This window comes from Durotheca rogersii (assembly GCF_024521655.1).
Source record: "Durotheca rogersii strain YMJ 92031201 chromosome Unknown GGS23scaffold_4, whole genome shotgun sequence".
NCBI lineage: Eukaryota > Fungi > Ascomycota > Sordariomycetes > Xylariales > Xylariaceae > Durotheca > Durotheca rogersii.
Genome location: NW_026251235.1, coordinates 923946 through 936482, shown reverse-complemented (window position 1 = coordinate 936482; position 12537 = coordinate 923946). Strand labels below are relative to the sequence as shown.

General features: G+C 48.5%; 3 protein-coding genes across 3 annotated transcripts; all 3 read left to right on the top strand.

Moving 5' to 3' along the window:
* Nucleotides 1–279: 279 nt before the first annotated feature.
* On the top strand, nucleotides 280–2936 carry GGS23DRAFT_359852 (uncharacterized protein). Its single transcript, XM_051513237.1, has 8 exons — nucleotides 280–528; nucleotides 816–1106; nucleotides 1181–1285; nucleotides 1341–1568; nucleotides 1633–1775; nucleotides 1830–1897; nucleotides 1953–1983; nucleotides 2033–2936. Exons 2-8 carry the CDS (start codon nucleotides 897–899, stop codon nucleotides 2415–2417), a joined length of 1170 nt encoding a protein of 389 aa, XP_051374626.1. The 5' UTR covers nucleotides 280–528; nucleotides 816–896; the 3' UTR covers nucleotides 2418–2936.
* Nucleotides 2937–3557: 621 nt separating this feature from the next.
* GGS23DRAFT_603390 (kama family protein) lies at nucleotides 3558–4839 on the top strand (the record flags this gene model as incomplete). The annotated part of the gene is made up of 3 exons (XM_051519469.1): nucleotides 3558–3873; nucleotides 3927–4477; nucleotides 4552–4839. The coding sequence occupies 3 exons, from the start codon at nucleotides 3558–3560 to the stop codon at nucleotides 4837–4839; spliced, it is 1155 nt and encodes a 384-aa protein (XP_051374625.1).
* Nucleotides 4840–6917: 2078 nt separating this feature from the next.
* On the top strand, nucleotides 6918–8066 carry GGS23DRAFT_359846 (oligopeptide transporter). Its single transcript, XM_051513236.1, has one exon. The coding sequence runs from the start codon at nucleotides 7141–7143 to the stop codon at nucleotides 7828–7830; it is 690 nt and encodes a 229-aa protein (XP_051374624.1). The 5' UTR covers nucleotides 6918–7140; the 3' UTR covers nucleotides 7831–8066.
* The last annotated feature ends 4471 nt before the right edge of the window (nucleotides 8067–12537 follow it).

Genomic DNA, 12537 nt, shown 5'->3' with positions numbered 1-12537 from the left:
GAGTGGTCGGCAGCGCCATGGCCCATCCTCGGCATCTTTCGCTGAGATGTTGGGAATGCAGAAATGTTGTTGTGGGCGGGATGGATGTGCACGTTGCGGCGAGCGTGGGCGAGGTGCCCACATGTTGCCCGATGAATTGCTTAATTGCTGACTTATCAGTCCAAATATAGGTACATCCCCCCTACGGTAGGTGCCCCTATGATATGGCTACCTTGATGCCCGGTCTAGGCCCAGGTTATCTCGGTATATGAATAGGCGCCGTAGCCGGGGAATTATAGCGACCCGAAAGCACCCATCTCCCCCGAGGAACTGACCTATTTGGCCTGCTGATCGTTCCCAGCTCGGTGATCTCACCCCCTGTGCCAGCCTGCAGGGCGGCGACGGCCTGAGATCAGGGCGCAATCTGAGCCAGACATACCTAGCAGGGGAGCAAGACGAGGCTGGCTTGGAGTCTAGGACATCTACTACTCTGGTGGGCATTTTATCGCTTGCTTCAATCAACATTTGACACCCAGTATCCAGCCGGCCGTACGTGAACATCTCACCTGAACACCGCGCTATGCGGAGGCGCTGCTATCGCTGTTTATCACCGTTGCACTGCAGTGTTTTGCACATGTTGAATCTCAGCAGTCACATTTGTATATCTTCACCGACGATGATGGTGATAATAGCAGTGATAAGCATTTCCCCATGCCCAATCTTCGGCAAGGCCTTTACTCATCTCTTTTTTTTCCTTATTCTTTCTTTTTCCTCCCCTAGGAACTCGACGTTCCGGCTTCTTGGGACCCCGGGTTCTAACGAGTATACATACCTAGACCATCGCGCCCTTACGTTTATGGGGTCTCTCCCTTGATTATCCCTCCCCTTGCCCTCGGCAGATTGGCTACTCTTTGTTCATGGCGTTGAGTCGGTCCAAGTTTCCCATCAAAGGCGGAACGTATCCGCCCTACGGCGTCATCACCGACGACAACCATGGCTCGTATGTCGTCATTGCCACTTGGGTTTTCGCCTGTATATCTGTGCTTTTCGTCGCCGTCCGTGTCGCTCTACGAACCTGGACGTCCAGCTACTTCGGGTGGGATAATGGTTTAATAGTCGCCGCGTTGGTGTGTACAGAGACCATTCCAATCGGCAAGTCACGGACTTCCGAATGCTGACTTGGCTGCTGCATAATATATAGGCTGTCGCTATCGGCCAGAGCATATCGGCTACCGAGTCGGTCAAGTACGGATCGGGGAGGCATAGGGACGCTCTCGATCAGGATCAGATCCGGTCGTATTTCCAGGTATGGCGCCTGAGGGAGCGAAGAGGGACCAGGCCGAATAGTAATTCCCCACCAGGCCATTTTTGCCAGTGAAATCTTATCCGTTTTTATTTTCGTTCTCTCGAAGCTCTCGTTAGCCGCCTTAATCAGTCATATCACCCCGTCTAATATTATAAAAACCGCCCTCCGCTGGTTTGCCGTCTTCACCGGCTTGTGGGGGATATCCGACGTCCTTTCCATCTCGTTTCAGTGCGGAGCCCGCGTTCCTATGCGGATTTTCGATATCAGCGCGTGTGTTGACGAAGTGAGTCTCGGTTGAACTGCGCGACGCAACTGGGATAGGGGCGGAATTAATATTTGATTATCAGAGGTCCCTGTTATTCGCACACGGAATCATCAACATTGCAACCGATTTCTTCCTCGCCGTCTTCCCCGCCCTCATCGTATGGAAAGTCCAGATGCGCAAGCAGAAGATCCTCATCGTGCTAGGGTTGTTTTGGGCTCGTCTCGCGTATGGTGGTTTTGCTCCCGCTTGTGTCGTGTCCGTCGCTTACCTATGATGCAGCGTATGTGCCACCGCCGGCGTTCAGCTCAGCACCACGAAACACTACTTTTCAGGAGACGATCCTACTTGTAAGTCTCTATCTTCTCAAATATGCGTGTTGAGATGATTACTAACGCATCGTAGGGGACTATCTGTACCCCAGCTTATGGAATCAGTGAGCATTACCTAGGCTCTATGCCGGTCCAGGCACTTACTCGATACAGAATCACGACGCACCTTAGCATCATAACAGCTTGCATCCCATCCATAAAGCCGTTCTTCGATAGTCTCCAATCCAGTCTGATCGACTCGGGCATACCGAGAAACTACACCTCTAATAACCGCCGCATCGAGCTTCGTCCTTGGGGGACATCGAACAAGAGTTCTAGCGGGCCGTCCCAGAAGTTTGAGCCATCGTTACGAGGGATAGGACTCTCCACAACTACTTATAACGAAATCGAAGGCGGCGTCAATAGCGACTATGCTAGTACGAGGGAGCTAACAGCCAGTGTGATACACCAACAGCGGGATGTGGATGTAGTTGTGGCGGATGCGTCAGAGGTATTCGGCACCCCTGGGCCAACAGGTAATACACGCCTTCTTCCGTAGTGACGTTACATGTTGGGATTACCTGTTAATAAAAACCCTAGCAAAAATTCGCTATAGGGTATGACAGCCCTTTATTACTAGGGGCCATTCGTTTAGCCCCTATTTTTCAACCTATGTTTTAGACGATTCCACGGGATGAAGACGGTCGACAGTACGCCGCTTGGCACTATAATGATGGCATAGGCTCCCAGACACGGCATCTCTTGATGAGACGATGCTCTGGCCAAGCCTATCGGTAATGGTCGTCTTGGGCACGTGAAGGGCTGGATGGCACACGCACCTTAGCATGAGCAAGATGATACTATATTGGCCAGGCATTGCTTCTTGCCACGTCCTCCTTTCCCCCTTTGCCGACCTATGCGCAGCTCCATTAATAGCGTTTTGGTGTGAGCGTGTATTGAAACACATTGGACCTTGTACCCAATAGCATTCCTGCCCCGGCGAAGCCTTGCCCTTAGGCGCCCCTAAACGAACAGCGCTGCATACAGTATTATGACGATACCTCCGCCAGTGCAACCTAGATGCAGATGCTCGGGCACTTCATATCATACCTATATGTAGGATGCGGTAGGATCTACAGTCGACCCCGCCCTTGGTGTATCCGCTGAGGGAGCCCAGAAGGAGGCTCTCGGGGGGTTGTGCTGGGTTGGAGAGTTAAGATCACCAGCAATCGGGCATAGTATATTCGCCGAGCCAGTCCCCGCGTCCTACAAATATCTCGCAGGCACTCGTAGAGTGGAACAACTCATCAACAGTCCCTACTCCCGTTCTTAAGCCTGTCCCTGGTTTATCGCGGCGCGACTCGAGACCAGTCGTTTGGTTGCGATGTACTCGCGAGCACGGGCTCTAGTCGGAAGACAGAAAGGGGGGCTGCCGTGCTTCCAAATCAGTTCCCGCGACGTCGCCCATACATTCAAAACTTGTCGCGCTCAGCGTTGTCTTTCGGTATGTAAGGAGTCGGCAACGGCGCGCCATCCCTACTGGAAGAGAATACCTATCTGGTCAAACGTGAGCGAAGATGCTTTCCTAAGTTATATATGGCAGGTAAGGTGAACCGCTGTGTAGCCCCGGAGCCAGGGATCCTCTCATACTGTTCAGGTAAACAATACGGTGCAGAATACTCGCCAGCTGTCCTTGTTCATGAAAGATGTTGTCCCTGATGTTCTGCCCCGGAACGGCTATGACGGCAAGGGTCCCGAGACAGCTGCCGAGCTCATCGAAGACATCAAGTCCGGAACCCGGCGGTCTACTATGGCCGTCAAGATTACTCCCTATATACTTAGTCTAATTGATTGGGCAGACCCGCTTCGTGATCCCCTCGCACGTCAGTTCATACCCTTGGGGTCTCGAATTCGACCGGACCATCCGAAGCTGAGTCTTGACTCTCTTAACGAGACGGGCGACTCCCCGGTAAAGGGGGTTATTCACAGATATCCGGACCGGGCCGTTTTTCTCGGTATGGGAACAACATTTTGGTTACTGAGTGAGTGCTGATCGCCTCACGATTAGCAAGTTCGGTGTGTCCTGTATATTGTCGGAATTGCACGCGATCGTACAGTGTTGGGGCGGATACGGAGGAGGTTAGTAAAACCAGGTTCCTGCCCATCCAAAAACGATGGGAGGCCATGTTTGATTACATCGAGCGTACGCCGGCTCTTCGGGACATCCTCGTCTCTGGCGGAGACCTCTATACGCTCAGCCCAGACCAAATACGAATGATAGGGATGCGTCTGCTCGGGATTCCTCATATCGAGCGAATCCGGATCGCGAGCAAAGGGCTTGCCATTTGTCCAAGCAGATTCATCGACCCGGACGACGACTGGGCCGGCGCTGTCATCGACCTCTCCCATCGAGGCAGGAAATTGGGGAAGGGTGTCGCTCTCCACACACATTTCAACCACCCCAACGAGATTACCTGGGTCACGAGACTGGCAGCCCAGAGGCTATTTGAAGAAGGCGTCACAGTAAGAAACCAGACTGTGCTTCTAAACGGTGTCAACAACGACGTCGACACTATGAAATCGTTGATCGCGCAGCTTTCGTCACTCAACGTCCAGCCAGTAAGATTGGAAAATGCGCCCTTAACTCGCCATCTACTAGGATGGCCGCGGACGGCTTGCTTACCATGACACAGTATTACGTTTTCCAGTGCGACATGGTCCGCGGGATCGAGGACATGCGGACGCCGCTGCAGGAGATCCTGGCGCTTGAGGCAGCAATCCGCGGCTCGATAGCGGGGTTCATGACCCCAAACTTCGTCGTCAACTTGCCCGGCGGTGGCGGGAAGAGACTTGCTTGCTCAAAGGAATCCTACGATAGAAGTACGGGCCTGTCGACGTTCCTGTCCCCGATTAGTAAAGACCCAAGTCGTACGTGGGAATATTGGGACCCTTTACCTTCGCACCCTGAAGTTGGAGAGTGAAGCGTCGGGGGCGCAGGTGGCGCCTGCGCATAAAAGAGAGACGCGCCGGAGAGGCAGGGAGAGCATCAGGTCGAGTATCAGGCCGCTCTTCTTCATTTTCCGTTGGTGAGAGGAACTCGCATTACGGTAATGTGACATTACCGCCAACTCAGTCGAGCATGGGGTAGGCGGGCGAGTGCTATGTAACCTGGGCGGAAAGGATTCGCCGTATGCAGACAGCGGCAGGACGATGTTGCACATACAACGGCAGTTAAGCCGGCATCCCCTCCTTTCGGAGGAACGTTAGTTAAATGGGATCAATGGGTGTGATGGTCATAATCCGTCGTTAAGTAGGGCTGAAGGGGCATGATTGTCTTCCACGAGTTCATATCATTGAGCCAAGCCCCCTTTCCCCTATTTCTTTTCGGTTGCGGGTTCTTAGGACTCACCACCCAGGGTGCGGTCATCAACCCATCACGGCGAAGATGGCGTATGTCTGCGTACTTACAGCCAATATACTAGGAAATATGTGTACGTACGACGTGGTATATTAGAATTCATCCTGTCCCCTTGCTTACTGTGTTGTAGGCCGTTATCCGGCGTATTGGGGAATCAACACTAGCTCTGCGCGGCGCCACTGTCAGACTCTGGATTTGGTGGTGAGGCAGCCAGACTCAGACTATGACAAGACAAATTCCTTATTTGAAATCGGCGATTACAATGATTCAGAAGCAGACCCGATTCGATTAGACAGTACTTCGCCATGGGGTAGCTTCGTAATCGAAAGTCTACAACGTGTGGAGGAGGCCGGAGCGCGGGATAACACCGTCTCAGCCAAGTTTATTCTTCCCGACAGCTCAGGCTTCTGCGTTCACTCCGACTTCATACAACAGCGTCTGGCTGGCTTTGATGACGTTGCTATAGCGAAGAGTTTTCTTACACCCCGACAAAGCATCAGTCGCGCCACCGACCTAAATCCTGAAAATATTCGTCCGCTGCCACTGCTCACAGAGATACTCTCACATGCTGTAGGCGCAGTAGCGGTCAGAGACTTCTGTGCTTTAGCCAGGACAGAGGCGGAGCTCGACACTCGCCTATCATTCCCATGGATTTCCCCTTCTTGCCCTCCTTTGAAACGGATCGCTTACGTGAGAGGGAGATACAATATGGACCACAGCGAGCGTATCTGGAATGCTGCTTCGGTGCTAGGTATTGTTGTCGTGGTCATCGACAAAGAAGGACACTGGCTACAAGACTCGAGGTGGGATCATGTACGAGAGGGGTTCATCGCGGCAAATCTCGACCCCGATGATGGCTTCGTAGACCGCCTCGTCGACGCCATCCGTGGCTACGGAAGGCCAATACGCGGCATTACCACCATCAGCAATAAGCGTATGGTCGGGGTTGCCTGAGCTTGCGAGAGGCTCGGGTTCCCGACCTCGCCATCGGAGTCTTTCGTCATTTCAGCTGATAAATTTCGGTCGCGAGAAATCGAGCCGAGCGTAGACGTTGTCGCCCTCCGGATGCAAAGTGTCGAGGACCTGAAAACCCGCCTCAATTCGAAAGAGTTTCCCCCAATTCAGTACCCTGTGGTCGTTAAACCCTGCATTGGTCGTTGCCATGGTTCTTATAGGTCTAGGGCAGGGGGGCACTTCAGCAGTTATATTTCCTTTCCTAGGTTGGTACCAGCACTGGCATCGCGAAGTGTATGTCACTGAACTAGTATCTAGGGGACCAAATACCGGAGACGACTCCTAAAGTAATCCGCAACAAAAAAGGGGAGCTGGTTGTCACGGACCCAAAGCTTACGATACAATATGTATTCAATTACTTTTATTGGTCAGTGGTAGAATGCTTGCGGGTTGGTTTCGGGCTCTAACTGCTAACTATCGTGATAGGATGGTCAATATCGCTGCGCTAGCTACCCTTGCCACGACCAACATGGAGAAGAACATCGGGTTCTGGGCGGCGTACTTACTCCCCTTGTGCTTCTTAAGCGCCTCTGTGATACCTTTCGTGCTACTGAACGGTCGTCTGAGTACGCTGCGTCTTCGTATGACCTGCTCTGATCTCACCTTTATTAACCTTGTTCCCAGCAAAACTTTCCGCTCAAGGGAATGTGTTACCTCACACAGCCCGGGTTCTCGGGGTCGCGGCCCGAGCCAAGTTCCACCTGTCAGCCGCCGAACCGGCGCCCCAGATGGCCCAGCTCACCGGGCGGTTCCGTGGACGTCTGAGTTCGTCCAAGAGATCCGCCGCGGCTTGCGGGCCTGCCGCGTGGTCGTCTGCTTCGCCGTCTTCTACCTGTGCTTCAACCAGACGATGAACAACATCATCTCGCAGGCCAACCAGATGGAGCTGTCGGGTATATCCAACGACACGGTCCAGTCCATGAACGCTATCCTGTACATCATTTTCAACCCCGCCATCCAGAACGTCCTCTTCCCGTACCTCTCGCGCCGCCGTATCTTGTTCGGCCCGATCGCCAGGATGGCGCTCTCCTTTGTCCTGATGGCGATGGCAATGGCCTACGCGGCCGGCGTCCAGCACATCATCTACAGCCGCGGACCGTGCTACTCGCACCCGCTGGCCTGCGAGGCCGGCATCGTTGGCACCGCCGCCGGCAGCGAGGTCCGGTATCGGCCCAACGAGGTCAGCGTCTGGCTCCAGCTCCCGTTCCACTTCTTCATCGCGCTCGGCGAGATCTTTGGCTTCGTGGCTCTCAACGAATTCGCGTACGCCGAGGCGTCGACCAACATGAAAGCCCTCGTGAAGTCTTTCGAGCAATTCACCGCGGCGTTGGGAGCAGCGCTCGGTATGGCCCTCGGCCCCGTGTCGAGGGACCCCTGGCTGGTGATTATGTACTCAGCGTTGGCCGGTACCATGATCTTTAGCGGCGCGGCGTTTTTCGGGGTCTTTCGTAAACACGATAACCGTTGGCACGCCGGCAAGGACTTCGAGGAATCCCAAAGGCTCACTGATAGCGAGGTCGCGACGGAGGCGGATCGATGATCGGTGTCTTGTTGGTTTAGAGCTCACCTACCATTTTCCGTAACAGGAGGACGTAGACACCTTAATTCCAATTTGGAGGACTGGGGTTATTATATAGCTTCCTACGAGACACCTTTGTAATTTCGTCCATTTTGACCGTCAGGGAGTGCCGACATAGAACAACATGGTGGTCCAGAGAGCTAGCTTGTCGACCCAACCCCGATTGTCTTAAATATTACTTGCATAATACACTTACCCTACAGGTCAGTTCAAACACCTATACCTGTGGTAAATATATGTATACCGAACTTGGCAAGGCAGCTGGTTAGTTTAGATGATCAAAAAAGCAATAGATGGCCAACTTCGATCAGTATGCATGTACGATGGCGACTAATGAACATACCTAACCAAGACCAGGTTCAAGTGTTGGGTATCGAGCTAGCCTAGAACTGCTCCGTTAAATTCACTAATCCCTGTCGAAGTAACGTCTCAGTCAAGAATAGAATCCCAGAACTACGCTCAGGTCCCTCTCATGTTCCCGTACGTTCGCCACTTCGTCCGCCCTCTTACCAACCGCACTAGACTAATTACTCCGTAGACTGGGAAACGGCCCCGTTGGAAACAGGCTCCGATACCTCGGGTTCTTGGAGCTTTCGCGAGGGCGAGTTAAAACAGAGCCGTTAGTTTCAAGAACGTCGATTGTGTGTAATTCAGTCCACGTTGAACCTGCATGGGAGCTCATTGCTCCGATCGAAGTTGTCTTCTATTCCGGCGAATGGAAACGCCTCGGCCGAAAGTACCGCCTGAGAGAACTGATCCCCGAAGTCGCCGAGATTCATATTACTGGCAGGGAGGGTGTTTTGGGCCAGCCGGAGACTAACAAATCTAGGTTACTGCCTCCTCGGCCTTTTCTCCGTCACCATACCTCTCATGTACAGCGAGGGAGAGAAAGCCTTCCAGCGTCCGCAACAAAAAGTCATCAAAATTAGCAATGGGCAGTCTGTTTTCGAGTCGAAGATACAGAAGGATAACAAGGAGAAGGACCTCTCCGGGCACCTAGCTAAGTCTCCGAGTGCATTTAAAGACAGCGGGAATCTGATTTTCGCTTCGCTAGTGAATCACGGCGCTCGACAGCAAACGAAGGCCATAAATAACGACTGCAAGTTGAGCTCCTAATCCAACCATATACAATCTTAAGCCGGGTTAATGACCCCGTGCTTCGTCGGACGCTATTTCATAGTATATTACATTATTACCTGGCAGTGTTAGACCGCAGATTTAGCGACTCCGCCGTGGGGGGAACTTATCTACGGATTCTCCGGACCGGAGACCCCCATGTGTTACTAGCGGGCTCGACGACATGTCGCTACTAATCATCCTATACCTCAGTTGTATTAGAGAATGCTTAAATTAAACCGCCAGATAACTTCTCGTATCTTAAGGCACGCGGCACCCCTCCCCGGCACTATTTATATACCCCACGTATATCAATACCGAAAGCATATATCGAAAACAAGGCAAGAGGACATAATCTGCTTTCCATCACTACGCTCACCTATAATCCCCGCGACCCAAGATCATTTCTTCATATTAGTCGCCTTACGAGTCAACATACAAAGAACTAGCGGACTCGCCCTAGGTAAGTATATTCTTAACTAGAACGAAAGGGTTTTGACGTCTCGCTACTCCTATAGAAATGTTTACCCGAATGTAAAATCTAAAGTCTACTAGCCTACGAGAGGCTTTAATATATAATTAGCTCGTACCTATCAAGGAAAATAATATAAACTCCATTAAATAACAATCTGCTTTAAATCGAACTTTATGGGCTGAGATTACATAGCATTATTGGCCCTTCCTACTTTATTATCATATCTAATAGTTTAGCTGGTCAAGAACCGGTTACGAAACCACCGGATCTTACGGTTACAGACCCGGGGCCGTTTAAATACGTGGTCGGTTGCTTATGCAGTGGAGGTCGGTTCTACCCTACCATTAACCAAGGGTACAAAGGTCATTGCACCAGAATGATAAGATTGTGATTGAGTCGATCTAAGACAGGATTAAAACCTCCTTCCTTCTCGGTACGCAACTATGTTTTATCGCCCATTATATCTGCCTGAACTAATGATCCGTGTCGTAGATCGAGTTGCCTTCTAGAGATATTAAAGATTTCGCAACATTGCTCTAGCTTATACTCATATAACGATCCTTAAAAGTAGAAGGTAGGCGCATTAGTCAGGAAGTCCTAGTTCATCTATCCCACTATAGTTAAACAACTATGCATTCCGTTTTCGAACCAGGTTTTACCTGCTTCACCATTATCCATATTGGACGACCATACAATAAGCCCAATACAACCATAAGTCCGTCCTGTGGTGTCGTATACGGGCTATAGAGCAAGTTCCAACCTCAGGCTGACATCGTCTCCGTGAGTATCACACCTCGCCAGGGGTAACGCTGTGATGTTCCTATTATGCTTACGATTAACCTCTCGAAGTGTAACAAGGGGATATGCTTGGAATAGGTTCAAATTTAATTAATAATTCTATAGGAGGTCTTTTAGGTCCTTGCCTTCTTTAAGTTTCCTAGTGCCTTTCTCGTTCTAATATATCATTAAGGTACCTCCGTACCTTGGTACCTAAGTACCTTAATACCGAAGCTATCCGTAACTTATCTAGGACTTTCCTTGGTAAGTCGCCGAACCGGTAACCTTAATGTCCGATATTATCCTCCTAACCTTTTTATGACCTAATTATTAGAGCATGGTTTCATTTCCGTATAATACTATCTCCCCTCTTCGGAGGAGCTCGTTTCTAAGCGCGGATTAAGGGCCTAAACTTTAAGGGTTAATAGGTTTATTAGGGTTTTATTAATGGAATAACTTAACGGCTCCTTTCGTCCCTTCGGTAGTAAAGTACTTCCATAGTTCCTAAGTTTAGTAGCGCTTAACCGGTTATCCCTATTACTTTATTAAATATTTAATAACTTCTCCGGTTCTAGCGGAATCTAATACCTTATTTACCTCGTAATCTTCTGCCTTAATCGAGGCTACCTTCCGTAGGACTTAATTAAGGTTAGGTAACTCCTAATTATTAGCGCGGTAAGGTTTAATAAGGGATACGTAAAAGGTACTATAAATGCGTTAACCTTTTAGGAGTATTAAAGTTACGGCGGTAAGGGAAACGACCTTTTAAATCTTAAAGGGATCGAATATCTTCTTATTTATTTTCTTTATAGGGCGCTTAGTTTTAATGTTACGGGCGTTTAATATAATAAGCTATCCGACTTTTAAAGGGGGTTCTTTTTTTCGGTATTTATTTACATATCCTTTTATCCGCTGCCGTACTTTTTTTAAATACTATTTAGCCTCGTTATATACCCTAGTTATTTAGTAAGTATAAAGGTTACTTCCTAGATTCTTAGGGGTACTTAATAAGGGATTATATATTACTAGGTATTATCCGTAGTTAGCGTAAAAGGATAACATATTAATAGCTATCGAAGTAATATTATTATAGGTAAATTCGGTAGTAAGAAGTAGGCTTTCCTAGTCGCTTATTTCGTAGTTTACGAAAGCGCGTAGGTATACTTTTAGGATTTAATTAAGTCTTTTCGTTTATCTATCCGTTTAGGAATAAAAGGCGGTACTTATTTTAGGCTTAACTCCGAGGAGCTTTAGGACGTCCTTTTATATATAGGAAATAAATCGTAAGTCTCGGTTAAAGATAATGTCTAAGGGAATCCTATATAGCCGCTAGTAATTACGGATAAAGATAGGTATTAGATCTTCGGCTTTTTTACCGTTCTTTTTTAGCGGAATAAAGTACGTTATTTTAGTAAAGAGGTTTACGATAATTCATATAAAATCGTAGCCGTTAAATATTAGTAAGTCCGTAATAAAGTCTATCGCGATTATTTACTATAATCGGTAATATAGTTCTATAGGTTATAATAATCCGAACGGGGTATATCGGGGTACCTTATTTTATTAATATTCGCGATACCTCCTAACGAATTCTTTAATTATTACTTCTAGGTTAAGCTACTAGAAGTTTCGAGTAATAAGTTCTATGGTTTTATTTATACTTATATATTCCGTTACTTTAATATCGTATTCCGATTTAATTACTTCTTATTATAGGTCCTTAGGTATCTAGAGACGGTTTCGTCGGTAGAGAAGGCCCTCCTAAAGCTTTATTTCCTTACCGAATAATTTAATTAATTAGGCCTAATACTCCGGGTCCTATATAGTTATCGTTTTAACCTATTTAACGAACTCTAGGGTCTAAGCGGGTATTAAAACGCTATTTAATCGTACGCTAGAAAGTATTACCGTAGGTAAGCCTGAATTTTTTAAGAAATACTTTTTCTATAGGACCGTCGTTATCGGCTAGTCCTTAGCTCCTCCTTTTTTAGGGCGATATTATAATAATCTAAATAAAATATCGGCCTTTTTATTTTACTTCCTTAGGTAGTAATATATTATAAAGTAATACGAGGAAAGCTATTAAGCCTAACGGACCTATCGTCGATTTAATACTTTTACCGTAGTAAAGTACGTTAGGTTTTAGTAATTTAAGTATACTTTTATTTAATGCTAAGTACCTTCGAAATAATATCGCTACTTCTCGAATACGTTAACGATTATTAGTAGTTCCTTATTATATATCTTATAATTTATTTCCGCTAGGGTAAGTCGTCTTAAGAAAAAGGCTATTAATTTTA